The sequence below is a fragment of the Arachis hypogaea genome, chromosome 3 (assembly GCF_003086295.3).
Source record: "Arachis hypogaea cultivar Tifrunner chromosome 3, arahy.Tifrunner.gnm2.J5K5, whole genome shotgun sequence".
Lineage (NCBI taxonomy): Eukaryota > Viridiplantae > Streptophyta > Magnoliopsida > Fabales > Fabaceae > Arachis > Arachis hypogaea.
The window spans coordinates 39857762-39874201 of record NC_092038.1 but is presented as its reverse complement, the minus strand read 5'-3'; the positions used below and the strand labels follow the sequence as shown (position 1 = coordinate 39874201).

The following is a 16440-nucleotide window of genomic DNA, read 5'->3' as shown; positions in this document are numbered from 1 at the left end:
GCAACAATGATTGATTAATTTACTTAGTTAGACAAGTAGAAAATGGTGTTTTGAGAGTTCAAACGCATTAACAATAAATTCAGAATATCAGAAAATAATAGTAAACAAGATGTAAATAATATATAGAGAAACAGTTAAGGCTTCAGAGTTATTTATCTTTCGAATTGACTTTTCTTACTAACTATTTTAATCATGCAAGATTCAATTCATGGCAAACTATATGTGACTAAATCCTAATTCCTTAGACCTTTTTAGTCTCATCTAAAATTCATCAACCACCAATTCCTTGGTCACTTAATTCCAATTAAAAAGGTGAAGTTCAATTCTAGTTTATATGCCATAGAAATCCTAATTACCAAAATATAAGATGATTATATGTCACGTATCCCGTTAAGTCTGGATAATTAGAAATTTAGGAGAATATATTTTCAAGCTATTGTTCAAGTAAAGAGCTTTTCCAAGTTATACAAGAACTCAATTAGAACCAAGGTCATACTTCTGTTCCACCCAGATTCATAAGATAAAGAACGAAAACAATTCTTGAATTATAAATTAGTAAATGAATTAAAATAGAAAAATAATAGTATCAATCCATACAATAGACAGAGCTCCTAACCTTAACAGTGGAGGTTTAGTTGCTCATGGTTCAGAGAGAAAAACTAGGATTCTGAAAACTGTAAATTATGGAATGAGGTAGAAGAGAAAAAAAGAGCCCGAAGGGCTGATTCTTTTCCCTTTTATATCTAATCCTAATTAATGTAAAATATATTTTCTAAAATTAAAATAATATTTTTTCTAATTATAAATAAAATAAAGTTTAACCAAAATAAATTAATTGATTCTCGTAGCCTTTGGAACGCATTGGGGACCACTCCTTCATTAAGGTCCACGCTGAACTTGAGAATTTCCAAGTTCAGTGTGGAGGAGGCAGTAGCTAAACTCGTGCTTTTTCTTGAGTCGACGCTGAACTTGATAAACCTAAGTTCAGTGTGGAGTGATGCGTGCAAACTTTCTTTGGAGCTTTTGATCTAGCGCTGAACTTGGAGTTCCTCAAGTTCAACGTGAGGTTGTACATATGAAATGGAAAAAAGGATATACTATTATATATCGTTGGAAATCTCTGAAAGTTAGCTTTCCAATGCCACTGAAATTACGTCAATTGGAACTCTGTAGCTCAAGTTATTTCTATTTGAGTGCAAGGAGGTCGGGGTTGACAACATCATTCGCTTTCTTCCTTTTCTGCTACTAAACTCCGTCAAATACATCCGAATGCTACCTGAAATAAACGAAAATACACACAACTCAAAGTAGCATTCATAGTAGCTAAAATATATTAAATCTTAATTAAACTTAGCAATTTAAGTGCAAATTCGCTAGGAAAAGATAGAGAAGATGCTCACGCATCACAACACCAAAATTGAATTGTTGCTTGTGCTCAAGCAACCAAAATTAGTACATGATCAAGATGTGAATTTGCATGAGAAGTGAGAGTTCAGTTATGCTCATGTCTCTTCTTAAAGTGGGATTTATCTATTGTAATTCTGAACAGTTTTGGCATCTCATTCTTCTTTGAATCAGAGGAATGTCACTGTCATTCGGAATTAGAATCCGGATCATATTATGAATTCTTTACTCTTTGTACTCTAGTTTAATCCTTGAACACAGCATACATCCTTTACTTCTTAATGAATTGGTGCTTTGCACCTTGAGTCTAGCCGTGACTTTAAATTTTCTGTCTCAAGGGTTAATTGACACAAGAACACCACAAGCACTTAACTGAGGAACTCTCTTTAAGTTCTGATTTTTCTTTCAGCTACTACTAGACAGTGGTGCTCAAAGCCTTTGGCATACTCTGCTAAATGCAATTGGCCTCGACTCTAAATGTTTTGTCTCAAGGATTACTTGACACAAGAACACCACAAGCATATGACTAGAGAAACAACTCTTTGAGCTTTTAATCATGTCTGACCTCCCTAGTCATTGATGCTCAGAGTCTTGGACCTTGCTTTTTATTCTTCATTTACTATTTCTTTTGCTTCAAGGATCAACTTTCACCAATTTCAGAAAATTCATAATAGTTCTCTAGATTCCTTTTCCTTATACATTAGCATTCCTTGATTCAAATTTAAACATGCACGATTCATGTCATACATTCAGAATCACAAAGAACACCACCACATTTAATTAAATGAGACTACTTTTTGTTATAAACTCTCTTACTCATGCATTACATCTTTTTCTTCTTTCTTTTCTTTTAATTTCAAGCTCAGTGAACAATACATGAGATACTCTTTCAGAATTAAAATCAAATATCAAAATAAAAAATAGCAAATTAAACTAGACATAGGAATTGAAATAACAAATGATCATGCAATAACTAAAACAAAACAGCAAAAAACTGGAATATAACATAGTAAGAACGGGAAGGAATATAAAATGAAAGAAACTCAAACCACTTCAGATATCCTAGTGGCTGTCACATTCTTAAGGCTGTGCTCCTCCGTGAAGATGATTCGCCTCCCTTTGGAACCATAAGAATAAACAGAAAAGTCATGAGCGAAGTGACAACACCAAACTTAAAAATTTATTTATTCTCAAATAAAAAAAAATTGAAAGCAAGAAGGGACATAAAAAGATATATAAAAGAGTAAAAATAAATATTATTATAAAAAAATAAAATAATAAAAAGACAAGAGCCCCCTCCCCCTTTATATATATATATATATATATATATATATATATATATAAACAAAAAAAAACACCTATATACGTATATAGGGGGTAGTATTATAATTATATATATGTTATATAAAGGGTTATTATCAGTGGCATGGCAGAGTTTTGTGTGGACAAGGGGTCATAGCCCAAAATTTTTGTAAAAATATTAATAATTTTATTTTAAAGAAAATAAAATTAGCTTGTTTGATTAAATTGATATACTTTTAATTTATGTATTTGAGTTTTATGTCCATCTTCATCATTTTTTTAAACTTTTTATTCTATTCTATTTAACATAACAAATAGCATATCTTTAAATCAATAAGTGACATATCTTTAAATCAACGTTACAAATTAAATATCATTATATAATTAACACTAAATTATATTTACCTTCTCATATAATTTCATGTATTATTTTATTTTTAGAATAATAAAAATTATAATATAACTAGTAGTAATATCAGTTATTAATAAAAAGTTATTATTTTATTTTTAAATCAATTTTATAAATTTAATGTCATTATAATATAACACTGTTTATATTAATAAATTTTGATATTTTTATTTTATTAGAAATTATTTAAGACTTTGTTTTGTTGTATTATATTATTTAATTTATAATAAAAGTAATAATAAAAATAATTATTCTTAAGATTTTTTAGAGATAAATATTATCAAAAATAAAATTAATTTTTAAAATATTAAAAAATAATTTATAAATTATAATTAATTTTATATAATTTAAATAAAAAATCAATTTTTAAAAAAATCAGTTTTTAAATAAAAAATTAGTTTTTTAAATAAAAATAAATTTTTATATGCAAAAATTATTTTTTTATGTAAAACCTAATTTTTTTAAATTGATTTTTTATTTAAAATCAAATTGACTTATTAACCTAAATAAAATTTTTTATTAATCAAAATCAGAATTATTTTTTATTAATCTTAATCATATATAATCCTACATATTAATAATAAATTTAAAAATAAAATAATTATATTTATAAATTTTATTTTAATATAAATATTATTGTATAATTTTTTATTAAGATTTTTGGTCTTCTAAAAAAATTTTTCAAATTCTGCCACGTGTGTGTGTATATATATATATATATATATATAAGATTTTTGGTCCTTCTAAAAAATTTTTTCAAGTTACGCCACGTGTGAGTATATATATATATATATATATATAAAAGAGGGGGTTTAGGAGTGTATGGGTTTTTTAACAAGGAGGGGGCTTGGGAATATATGGGGAAGGAGTGAAAAAGTAGGGGGAATCAGGGGTTGATGTGGGGGATGAAGGAATATATGGGATTGATGTGGGACCAAGATGGGGGAGATTTGTTGGGGATTCGAATGATTATACACCATATTGACTGAATCCACACTGAATTTAAAGAAAGGTAAGTTCAGTGTCACCTGCTTCGCATGTGATATGCAGTCTTTACGCTGAACTTGGTGTACACCAAGTTTAGCGCCAACCCCTCTCCCTTCTCTTTTTTTTCATAGTCTCCATGCTGAATTTGATTGGCCCAAGTTTAGCATAGACTCTTGGCTCAGTGTTACGCTACTATCTTGTCATTCTCCACGCTGAACTTGAAAATTTCCAAGTTTAGCGTGGGTTTTCCAGAAACAAATATCACTTTCGCACGCACACACCACGCTGAACATGAATGGCCTAAGTTCAGCGTCACCTCTTGGCCAATTTGCACCATAATTTACGTTGTTCTCCATGCTGAACTTGGAATATCCCAAGTTCAGCGTGGACCTTGCAGAATCAATTCCTCTTTTACGCACACACACCACACTGAACTTGAATGGCCCAAGTTCAACGTGGACCATACAGACCCAATTTGCCCTGATTCATGTAACAGCTGGTGCTGAACTTGGAAGTCTCAAGTTTAACGCCAACCAATCCGAATTAGATGTCTTGAGGGTTGGCAAAAAAATTTCTAAGTGTCCGGTTCCTATCCTAAAATTTCTACATGATCAAAATACACGTAAAACAAAGGAAAAACAGTAAAAACTCAATAAAAATCAAACAAATAATATAATCAACACAACGGGAAAATAACTAAGGATACGAAATTATCGGGTTGCCTCTTGACAAGCGCTTCTTTACTGTCACTAGCTTGATGGTTAGTTCCTCTAAGGAGGAGGATCATAGGGGCTCAGTTCTTCACCCTTCATTGTGAATCTTCTCCCTGTGTCCGCATAACGTAGCTCAATAAGCTCCACAGAGAGGATTCTATTTACTATATAAGTCCACACTGGATTGCTAGTCAACACCACCTTCATTCCTGGGGAGAAATCTTTAGTGGGGATCTTTTTTATTTTTCCATCCTCTGTGTACTTTCTTTTTAGGACCATCTCCCTTGGTGGATGATGCATTCCCGACGCCAAACTTAGGTTTGATGTTAGGAAAAATTTTATTGATTGTCACCAAAGGAGGTTTGAGGTGCAGATTCTGTTGTGCATCATCAGGGAGGTTCTTGAAGGTTTGGATCAATAAGTTCAGTCTGCATGCACATCTCTCCTTCACCTGGTAAATGTACATCTTTGAATACATGAAAGACTAGTTGCTCATCATGCACTCTAAGCACTAGTTCACCCACTTCTACATCAATTAGAGCTTTCCCAGTGGTTAGAAAAGGTCTTCCCAGAATTATAGAGGCATTCTCATCCTCTCCCATGTCAAGAATCACAAAATCTGTTGGGAGGAAGAACTTACCCATTTTGACCAAGATATTTTCCACTAATCCATATGCAGGCTTTATAGATTTGTCTACCATCTATAATGCTATCCTTGTGGGTTGTGCCTCTTGGATTTGCAGCTTCTTCATCACAGACAAGGACATTAAATTGATGCTTGCTCCCAGATCACATAACGCTTTCTCAAAGGTTGTGCTCCCAATGGTACATGGAATTTGAAAGCTCCCTGGATCTGGCATCTTCTTTGGTAAGTTATTCTGAATTATGGCACCGCATTCCTTAGTCAAGACCACTGTCTCATCTCCCTTTAAAGGCTTCTTCTTTGACAACAACTCCTTCATGAATTTGACATAGAGAGGCGTTTGCTCCAAAACCTCAGCAAAAGGAACATTGATTTGCAACTTTCTGAAGACTTCCAAGAACTTTAAAAACTGCTTGTCTTTGGTCTCCTTTTGAAGTCTGAGGATATGGCATTTTAGGCTTGTACTCAGGAACCTTTGGCAATGTAGGATAAGTGTCAAGAGAGTCTGGGAATGGGTTGTCTGCACGCTTTGGAGGGACGTGCTCTACTTCTTCCTTCTTCTCCTCTGGAGCTTCTTTTTCAACTGGCTCCTCATTAACTTGTACTTCCGAAACTTGCCACTTGTCCACTTATTAAGGTGATAGCCTTGCATTCCTCTCTTGGATTTGGAATTGTGTTACCAGGAAGGCTATTAGTGGTCCTCTGATTAATTTCGTTAACTTTTATGGCTAATTGACCCATCTGAATATCCAAATTCTTGATTGATGCTCTGGTTTCCTGTCTAAAACTTGCCAATATTGCTTCTAAATCATTGTTCTGCTGGGTTGAGAAGTTGCTTGCTCAGATGACTGAAACTGGTGGTTATTAAAATTATTCTGTTGAAAATCACCCCTAGAATTATTATTAAAATTCTGTAGCCTCTGAGGTTACTCTCTCCATCCTAAATTTGGGTGATTTCTCCACTCCTGATTATAGGTCTTGGCGTACGGATCATTATTTGGGTTTCTAGTAGCATTCCTCATGTAATTGACCTGTTATGTGGAAGATAGAGCATAAACATAATTCTCATTTTGCATAGAATTACTTGTCATGTTATAAGGGACCTCTTGATGTGCATTCTGAGTGTTGACAGCTGAAACTAGCATTCCACTCAACTGTTGAGTAATTAGATTTATTTGCTGAGACAAAAGTTTGTTCTGAGCAAGAAGAGTATCAACAACATCCACTTCCAAAATACCTTTCCTTTGAGGAGCTTCAGAGTTCAAAGGATTCCTGTTAGATGAATATAAATATTGGTTACTAGCAACCAATTCAATAAGCTCAATAGTTTCCTCCGGTGTCTTCTTCATGTGCAATGAACCACATGCAGAATTAGCTAAGCACATCTTGGACATTTTGCCCAAGCCTTCATAAAAGATATCTAGTTAAGTCCATTTAGAGAACATGTCCGGAGGGCATTGCCTAGTCAGCAGCTTGTACCTCTCCCAAGCTTCATAGAGGGTCTCACCATCCTTTTGTCTGAAGGTCTGAACCTCCACCCTAAGCTTAGTCAGCTTCTTTGGTGGGAAAAATTTAGTAAGAAACCCAGTAACAACCTTTTCCCAAGTATCCAAACTCTCCTTGGGTTGAGAATCTAACCATAGCTTTACTCTATCCCTCAAGGCAAATGGAAAGAGCATGAGTTTGTACACCTCAGGGTTCACTCCATTAGTTTTCACAATATCACAAATCTGTAAAAAATTAGAAATAAACTGATTTGGGTCTTCCTGAGAGAGTCCATGTTACTGACAGTTTTGTTGCACAAGGGTGACTAGTTGTGGCTTCAACTTAAAGTTGTTTGCAGCTATAGGGGGCACCACAATACTTTTTCTATAAAGATCTGCATTAGGAGTAGTGTAAGAGTCAAGCACTCTTCTAGGTTGCTCATTCCCATTCGAATTTGCCATATTGGCATTAGCAGCATTATTATGATCTATATTGGACTCTGCAGCCTTGTAAAGTCTGGCTTCTTACAAACGCCGCCTAAAAGTTCTTTCAGGTTCAGGATCAAAGTCTAAAAGAGGTTCTTTGTCCCTGTTCCTGCTCATAAACAGACATAAGACAAGAAAAGATGGGACTCTCTACATCAGAGTGTAGAGAATTCCCTGTGAGGTAACCTGTGTAAAGAAATAAAATAAAAATACTAATTAAAATAAATAACTAAAATTAAAAAATTACTAGTAAATTTAGGACAAAAATTTTTGAAATTATGGAGCTAAATAAATAAGAAAAAATAAAATAAAATAACTAGGAAACACCAAAATTATTTTCAGAAATTAAGAAAAAATAATAGGACTCAATTTTTGAAAATAATGAAGCAAAAATTAAATAAAAATTAAAACTAAAATGCCTAATCTAAGCAATCAAACAACTAATAGTTGTTAATCACGGTCAATCCCCGGCAACGGCGCCAAAAGTTTGGTGCGAAATTTATAACCCACAAACTAACCGGCAAGTGCACCGGGTCGTACCAATTAGTACCTGATGAGCGGATATTTTATACGCTTTTTGGGGATAATTTCATGTATATTTTAGTATGTTTTAGTTAGTTTTTAGTAGATTTTTATTAGTTTTTAGGCAAAAATCATATTTCTAGACTTTACTATGAGTTTGTGTGTTTTTCTATGATTTCAGGTATTTTTTGGCTGAAATTGAGGGAGCTGAGCAAAAATCTTATTTAGGCTGAAAAAGGACTGCTGATGCTATTGGATTCTGACCTCCTTGTACTCGGAATGGATTTTTTGGAGCTACAGGAGTTCAATTGGCGCGCTCTCAATCGGGTTGGAAAGTAGACATCCAGGGCTTTCCAGAAATATATAATAGTCCATACTTTGCACGAAGATAGATGACGTAAACTGGCGTTCAACGCCAGTTCCATGCTGCAGTCTAGCGTTCAGCGCCAGAAATAGGTTACAAGTTGAAGTTCAACGCCAGAAACAGGTTACAACCTGGCGTTCAACTCCAGAAACAGCCCATGCACGTGAGAAGCTTAAGTCTCAGCCCCAGCACACACCAAGTGGGCCCCAGAAGTGGATTTCTGCACTATCCATTTTAGTTTACTCATTTTCTGTAAATCTAGGTTACTAGTTTAGTATTTAAACAACTTTTAGAGAATTATTTTGTATCTCATGACATTTTTAGATCTGAATTATATACTCTTTGACGGCATGAGTCTCTAAACTCCATTGTTAGGGGTGAGGAGCTCTGCAGCGTCTCGATGAATTAATGCAATTATATCTGTTTTCCATTCAAACACGCTTGTTCCTATCTAAGATGTTCATTCGCGCTTCACCATGAAGAAGATGATGATCCGTGACACTCATCACCTTCCTCAATCCATGAACGTGTGCCTGACAACCACCTCCGTTCTACATTAGATTGAATGAGTATCTCTTAGATTCCTTAATTAGAATCTTCGTGGTATAAGCTAGAATTGATGGCGGCATTCATGAGAATCCAGAAAGTCTAAACCTTGTCTGTGGTATTCCGAGTAGGATTCAAGGATTGAATGGCTGTGACAAGCTTCAAACTCGCGATTGTTGGGCGTAGTGACAGATGCAAAAGAATCAATGGATTCTATTCCGACATGATCGAGAACCAACAGATGATTAGCCGTGCTGTGACAGAGCATTTGGACCATTTTCACTGAGAGGATGGGAAGTAGCCATTGACAACGGTGACACCCTACATACAGCTTGTCATGGAAGGAGCCTTGCGTGTGTGAAGAGGAGTACAAGAGAAAAGCTGAAATAAAGAGGACAAAGCATCTCCAAAACTCCAACATATTCTCCATTATTGCACAATAAGTATTTATTTTATGCCCTTTGACTTTTTACAATTAAAACGAAAGAACCCTATTGGCATCCTGACTAAGATCAACAAGATAACTATAGCTTACTTCAAGCCAACAATCTCCGTGGGATTCGACCCTTACTCACGTAAGGTATTACTTGGACGACCCAGTGCACTTGCTGGTTAGTGGTACGAGTTGCAAAAGTGTGATTGCAATTTCGTGCACCAGTACCTCAAGTGAATGAGGGTTGATCCCACGAGGATTGATGGACTAAGCAACAATGGTTGATTAATTTACTTAGTTAGACAAGCAGAAAATGGTATTTTGAGAGTTCAAACGCATTAACAGTAAATTCAGAATATCAGAAAGCAACAGTAAACAAGATGTAAATAATATATAGAGAAATAGTTAATGCTTCAGAGTTATCTATCTTCCGGATTGACTTTTCTTACTAACTATTTTAATCATGCAAGATTCAATTCATGGCAAACTATATGTGACTAAACCCTAATTCATTAGACCTTTTTAGTCTCCTCTAACATTCATCAACCGCCAATTTCTTGGTCACTTAATTCCAATTAGAGGGTGAAGTTCAATTCTAGTTTACATACCACAGAAATCCTAATCACCCAAATATAAGAGGATTATATGTCAAGTATCCCGTTAAGTTCGGATAATTAGAAATTTAGAAGAATATGTTTTCAAGCTGTTGTTCAAGTAAAGAGCTTTTCTAGGTTATACAAGAACTCAGTTAGAACCATGGTCATACTTCTGTTCCACCCAGATTCATAAGATAAAGAACAAAAACAATTCTTGAATTATAAATCAGTACATGAATTAAAATAGAAAAGTAATAGTATCAATCCATACAATAGACATAGCTCCTAACCTTAACAGTGAAGGTTTAGTTGCTCATGATTCAAAGAGAAAAATTAGGATTCTGAAAACTGTAAATTGCGAAATGAGGTAGAAGAGAAGAGAAGAGTTCGAAGGGCTGATTCTTTTCCCTTTTATATCTAATCCTAATTAATGTAAAATATATTTTCCAAAACTAAAATAATATCTTTTCCTAATTATAAATAAAATAAAAGTTTAACCAAAATAAATTAATTGATTCTCGTAGCCTTTGGAACGCATTGGGGACCACTCCTTCATTAAGGTCCACGCTGAACTTGAGAATTCCCAAGTTCAGCATGGAGGAGGCAGTGACTAAACTCGTGCTTTTTCTTGAGTCCACACTGAACTTGGATTAACCTAAGTTCAGCGTGGAGTGATGCGCACAAACTTTCTTTGGAGCTTTTGATCTGGCGCTGAATTTGGAGTTCCTCAAGTTCAGCGTGGGGTTGTACGTATGAAATGGAAGAAAATGATATACTATTATATGTCGTTGGAAAGCTCTGGAAGTTAGCTTTCCAATGCCGCTGCAATCACGTCAATTGGTTCTCTATAGCTCAAGTTATTTCTGTTTGAGTGCAAGGAGGTCGGGGTTGACAGCATCATTCGCTTTCTTCCTTTTCTGCTACAAAACTCCGTCAAATCTATTCGAATGCTACCTGAAATAAACGAAAATGCACACAACTCAAAGTAGCATTCATAGTAGCTAAAATATATTAAATCTTGATTAAACTTAGCAATTCAAGTGTAAATTCACTAAGAAAAGATAGAGAAGATGCTTACGCATCATTGTACACTTACTATCAATAATAGTAGTTTCTAATAGTGACCCGTTTAATAGCATTCTGAATATTGAGAAAGGGACAATGCTAAAATAAAAAGTGACGTTCATCTATAACACGATTAACAAGTTATTTTGCAATCAAGCTTTTAAGGCTAATGATAATAAATGGTTTGACGGTTGCAAAGGACCACAAGAGACAAGAGCTTATTTTTCATTGGATCGGATAACCATATCCATTTCTTCTTTGATACCCCTATCTCATCTTTCCCTCATTCAATGAAACTCTATGCTTTTGTTTTTGCTTCAACACTCACAATTCTTGTCTTTTTTTGAATCTTCTCTCTGCAATGCCAGGCACTATCATGGTTTCAGGTACTAACACTAACTAACACACACACTCTCAATTAATACTAGTTCAAACATTCTCTTATTTTTATTTCATTAACTTCATTTTGTAGTACTGGAATTCATGGATCTTCCATTATCTTCATCGACTTCCATAAGGGGTATGCAATTGGTCATGCTTTAGAACTTGTCCCCAATTAAGTCCTCTAATAATAACAAAGTGGTGATGCATGCAGTTTCCATGGGGAAGATAGAGTACCAAATCAGTGACAAGGGAAACTATTCTTTGTAAGATTAACTTAGAGAATTCTACCATGTTTTCTTTCCTTTTTTTTTGAAGAGTGCCTATAACATGTTTGTTTTATTGTCTAAACCAGCCCTTTAACTAGCCTCCGTGATGATTTGATTGTAAAGATTCTTGAGGCTGATGGGAATGAAATAGCGCGTACAGGTAACAGATTATTGTTCCATTTGAGTATTAGCAGTTGGTTTTCGAATTCAATTAGTGTGTAACAAGAAATAGAAATTAACTTGCAGGAATCCATGTGAGGTTGATATTAGAGAAAGGTGTTTGGGAAGACATGTTTACCCTTGGGGAAGGACACTTGCATTTGAAGTTGCAGTTCATCCTTAGCGACGAAGAGCGTGATAGAATTCGCATAATGGTGTATTTTCCTTATACAAACAATTCGTATTGAACTTATTCATATGAAAGATGATATTATTAAGTTAAAATGCCAGAGCTGATTACTTTATTGGTTCTATGCTAATGCTTAGGTAAAAGGAATTTTGTACATTTTATATATAGACAGAAATCTTCCGGTGACATTGACTTGCATAGATAGCATTTGATGTTGGAGTTATAATGGTGTAGACTAGGTTAATGAGTTTCATAGCTTCTTTGTGAATTCCATGGTTCTAAACTACAATAGCAGTTGTGCTGTAGGATATATGAATCTCGTAACATTCACTGCTATTGCTGATTGCAATTTAGAGTTATGATGAGTCCCTTTCATGGCAACCTATAGGATATATGTTTATAGTTATCATCTACATATATATAACTTCAAATTATGTTGAGTGGAGGATATATTGAAACTTATAAGCTTCCATATGAACCTTGGCGTTTATATATAATAACATCACTCTTGTTTTTTCAGAGACAATCTGCACTAAAGAAAAAACATGATGAGCTTCTTAGTAGTCGTCAAAGAGGTGCAGAAACCGACAGCAGTACTGTTATTGGCAATGATGCATTACCTTTCCACACAAATGATGAGGTCTCAGGTTTGATCTCACTTTTCTGATTAAATAAACAATGAAACCGCTGAAATTCATTGAAATTAACTGAAAGTAGAATTCAAGTTCAATTGAAAGTGAAAAGGAAATTAAATAATTAACTGATATGAAGGTTTTGTGTTGGAGAGAATGTAAAAGAGGTGTTTGGAAAGACTGAAAGAGAGAAACAAAGACAAAATCAAAAGGAAACATTGCTCTAGATTGAGCACAATGCAGGGAAAAGTTAGGGATTCATGGTATGTGATAAGGTTCTGATACCATATTGAACTTCATAGTAACGGAGAAAGATAAGAAAACGATTGAGAGAACTAGAAGTAATTTTAACGAGTGATGAAAAAGGTGAGTAATAAAAGTCATTACAAGGCTCATATAGAGACATATGATAATAACCGACTAGTAAATAAAATCTGATAAAACTTTAACAATATCCTCTAACAGAAACTAAAGCAAAAGCAGAAAGAAAACTAAATAGTTTTAAAGAAATTTTATGGTTACAAATTCGGTCCTGCATTTCCTCAGAGGCTTTTTCCTGATGTTTTAAGTGCTCCATCTTCTGAAGAATCAAAGAATCACCTTCAGCATAAAGCAGTTTCTCGGCTACATGGTCCTGTTGTTCTTTTCAACAAGGAATCTGATACTAGAGGCATAGCTGGTGGGGTTCAGCTTGACAAGAAGAAACTAAAACCAGTTAAGGATTAAATACTATGCATCACAGTCTCTTGCTCTTGCATTGTTTCAGCAAGATGAAATTGGGAGGTGAACTATAATGCTTGTTTAATGATAATTTCGCATGTTTTAGAACTCTGCAGATCAATATAAATCAACTAAACCAGTATTGCAAGTAGCTAATCTCGCTCAATCGCCTCACAAGGGTAAGAAGCCTATGAATCAGTCATCACCTGAGGGACAGTATCAGGAAATACTTAGTTCAGAAGAAATGGCAAATAGGTTAAGAAGATCAGAACAAAATGATTCTATGACCAATAATCCAATCCAACCTATGATGGAAGAAGATAGTCCGCAATATTTTGAGGTGAAAAGAGCGATGCGGAGAACTCCTAGTAATGTGAGGAAGATGATAAGTGCTTTCGAAAGTGGCATGGCTCAGGTATACAGTAACTGCTCAACTTTACAATGTCATTAACATTTTATTGGAGTATGAAAGTAAAGTCTTTGGAGTTCACATGTGATTTGTCTCAAAACAGGATATGAGACCTTACATTAAACCACCTCCAACAAAATATCAGTCAAGTAAGATTGAAAGAAAAGATTCATCCAAGACTCGGTACTTGGAGCAAGATAAGTCACAGGATGCCGAGCCGGCAGCCATCTTGCAAGAGAATGTGAACAAAAGAACAGATTCGAATGCCAGAAATAAATTGGACAAGTATTATCCTTTTGAAAGTTCTGGGGCTTGGATATTCCCAGATGAATCAAGAAAGATGTGCATAACAACAAGTGGTAAAAGCTTAAATGGTGTAGAGGAAAGTCAGGACAAAAAGTGCTTAAGCCATCAAAGAAGTTTGCATTTGTCACAGTTAGAAAATAAGGGGAAGGTATAAATAATTTTGGACATGAATTTGGTTAATTATTGTCTTTCACTAAAGCTTTAAGTTTCTATAATCAATGGAGAAGATGAGATCTCTCATATGTTAATAAGATAAGAGAAAAAAAAAAGAAAAAGAAAAACTAAAAAGATTTTTATGTTGATTGAAGCATCCTGAAATGTGAAGGTTTTGTATCTATTTAGTAAACTTAAGCAACTTAGAAGTAATCTAGTCGCTAGATTAACTATGATAGATTGAGTTTTCCCTTCAGATAGAAACATATAAATTTAAATGAGTTAATTTGAAACATTTAAACTGAACTTTTGATTAAGAGAATCTGATGGTGTATTTTCTTCTTCCTTCTTGTAGTTTTATGTTAATCTTAATTTTTGTGTGGCAGAATGCAGAGCATTTTAGAACTGGAACTAAGGGGAGCAAGCATGAGAGGATTAAGGAAAGTAGAGGCTCTACGACAAGAGGTTCTTCTGCTGATAATGCAGATGAAAACTCTGGTGGGCCAGTTAATCAGGTTAAGATCAGTATTCAATTTGGAAAATTTTGTTTTTTCAACTTATTTTGAGTCTTAAATTTTGGTTTGATCTTGATAGTGGTAGTTTGAGGTAAAAGGATCACTGCTTTCACATTTGACACCTGCACCAATGGGCCCAAGCCACATAATTTAATGTGCATCAACAATGTTGCATTTATCCCCTTTCTTTTTCTTTTTTTTTTTAAATATTGGTTGTTAATTCTTAATTTGATGTAAAAGGAGGTTGCAGTTGTGTTGCTCTTTAATTAATTACTTGATGCTGTCAACTATTCTTGAAGAGTGATCAAATGCCCTTTTCCTTAACCTTCTTCCTTTCAGGTAATAAAAGTTGCAATCATTGTTGGCTTTGGAATACTTGTTCTCCTTACCAGACAAAGAAAGAAAAGGTGTGAAAATTAGGTAATTTCCTAGTTAGATTTCTTACTTGATCCTAGTAATAATATTGTTTTCTTGACGGTCAAGTGAAGCAATCAAGTGTATTTAAAAATATGATAAATGTAAATCTTGTGTAATTGGTGGATAATAAATTGCTTACTACATCAATTGTAGATTCACTTTATTTCAAAATGTCTCATTGGTACTGCAAGGAAGAATAAAAAATTGCTTGTTGTATTAGATAAATTCACATATAAATCTACTACTGCAATAATTCTATGGACACACCCTATTATTGCTCAATAAAACTTACCCCGTTCCTGACAGATTTTAAAATTTTGTTATCTATGTGTGCAAGGACATTATTTCTGGAGAACATTAATTAAGATTATCCTATAATATAAAAATTTCAAAATAAAGGCAAAGAAAGTAAAATAATTATATTCTCCATCATTTTATGAAAATGAAGCATGCCACTTTGAAAGCTTGCTAAAACTAGTTGTCAATATATTGTATTGCAGATAGAACCTTCTGTTGGAAAATTTCAACTGCAAGGATCATCTGAAGGGATGCAGAATTTTGTGGATTTTCTGTGCAATAATCTAGATTCTTTCTGTCAAATACAATGACATGTTTACAAAATAACAAGCAAGTTTCCCTTTGGAGCATGTGAACTACCACAATGTAATTATATTCATCCCAAACATCCTTTTTAGCCGTCACAATTTATCAATTAAAGAATACACGCTTGAGGGCAAATAATTATGAAAAGTGTTACGAGTTTTATCAATTTGGTCCAAATAATTATGCTTCTTTATTCTTCATGTGATTAGTATAAGGAAATTCTAACTAAAACCTTAAGCAAGAATTCTAGAAGTTGGTTTACAATTCTCACCCACTTTGTGCGCGAGCTTTCGGCACAGATTACAACTTAGAATAGAAATCTAGAGCAACTAGCAAACGTCCAAAATGTATAGACTTATAATAACATTGGCTTTGATACCATATTAGAGTTTAGTGAACTTAATTAAGAAAAGTTAGTTTTAACTTTTAACAAGCTTTCATTAACTTTCCTCAACTAATTACCTAAGTACGAGAGATGGTATAGAATTGAATTAAATTTTATGAAGAATTGAATTTCAGTCAGAATTAAATTGAATTCTAATGTTTAAATTGAATTAGTAAAATTATAAAATTGAATTGAATATGAGTGTTTGATATGTTTATCAAATGAATTAAAATTTTATAATGGACAACTTTATCCTTTAGTAATATAACATTATATTTAAATAATAAATATATTATTTATTAAATTATATAAAATAATTAAAAAAATTTATTTTTATAACTAAAATT

The 16440-nt window shown here is 33.8% G+C and overlaps 1 protein-coding gene and 1 non-coding gene across 5 annotated transcripts; both read left to right on the top strand.

Annotated features, from left to right (window-relative positions):
• Positions 1–6898: 6898 nt before the first annotated feature.
• LOC112793112 (small nucleolar RNA R71) lies at positions 6899–7005 on the top strand. Its single transcript, XR_003197821.1, has one exon. It is a non-coding gene; the product is annotated as a small nucleolar RNA R71 (small nucleolar RNA).
• A 4111-nt stretch (positions 7006–11116) lies between these two features.
• On the top strand, positions 11117–15874 carry LOC112790340 (uncharacterized). 4 transcript variants are annotated; one of them, XM_025832684.3, is made up of 12 exons: positions 11117–11340; positions 11427–11474; positions 11550–11601; positions 11691–11764; positions 11851–11978; positions 12474–12600; positions 13172–13299; positions 13412–13720; positions 13818–14168; positions 14560–14688; positions 15028–15108; positions 15606–15874. In XM_025832684.3, exons 1-11 carry the CDS (start codon positions 11316–11318, stop codon positions 15106–15108), a joined length of 1452 nt encoding a protein of 483 aa, XP_025688469.1. In that variant the 5' UTR covers positions 11117–11315; the 3' UTR covers positions 15606–15874. The 4 variants fall into 4 exon arrangements, with proteins under 4 accessions (XP_025688469.1, XP_025688468.1, XP_025688467.1 ...); XM_025832683.3 differs by having other exon boundaries at positions 11160–11340; positions 12474–12593; positions 13132–13299; positions 15028–15095; XM_025832682.3 differs by having other exon boundaries at positions 11160–11340; positions 12474–12593; positions 13132–13299.
• Positions 15875–16440: the final 566 nt, after the last annotated feature.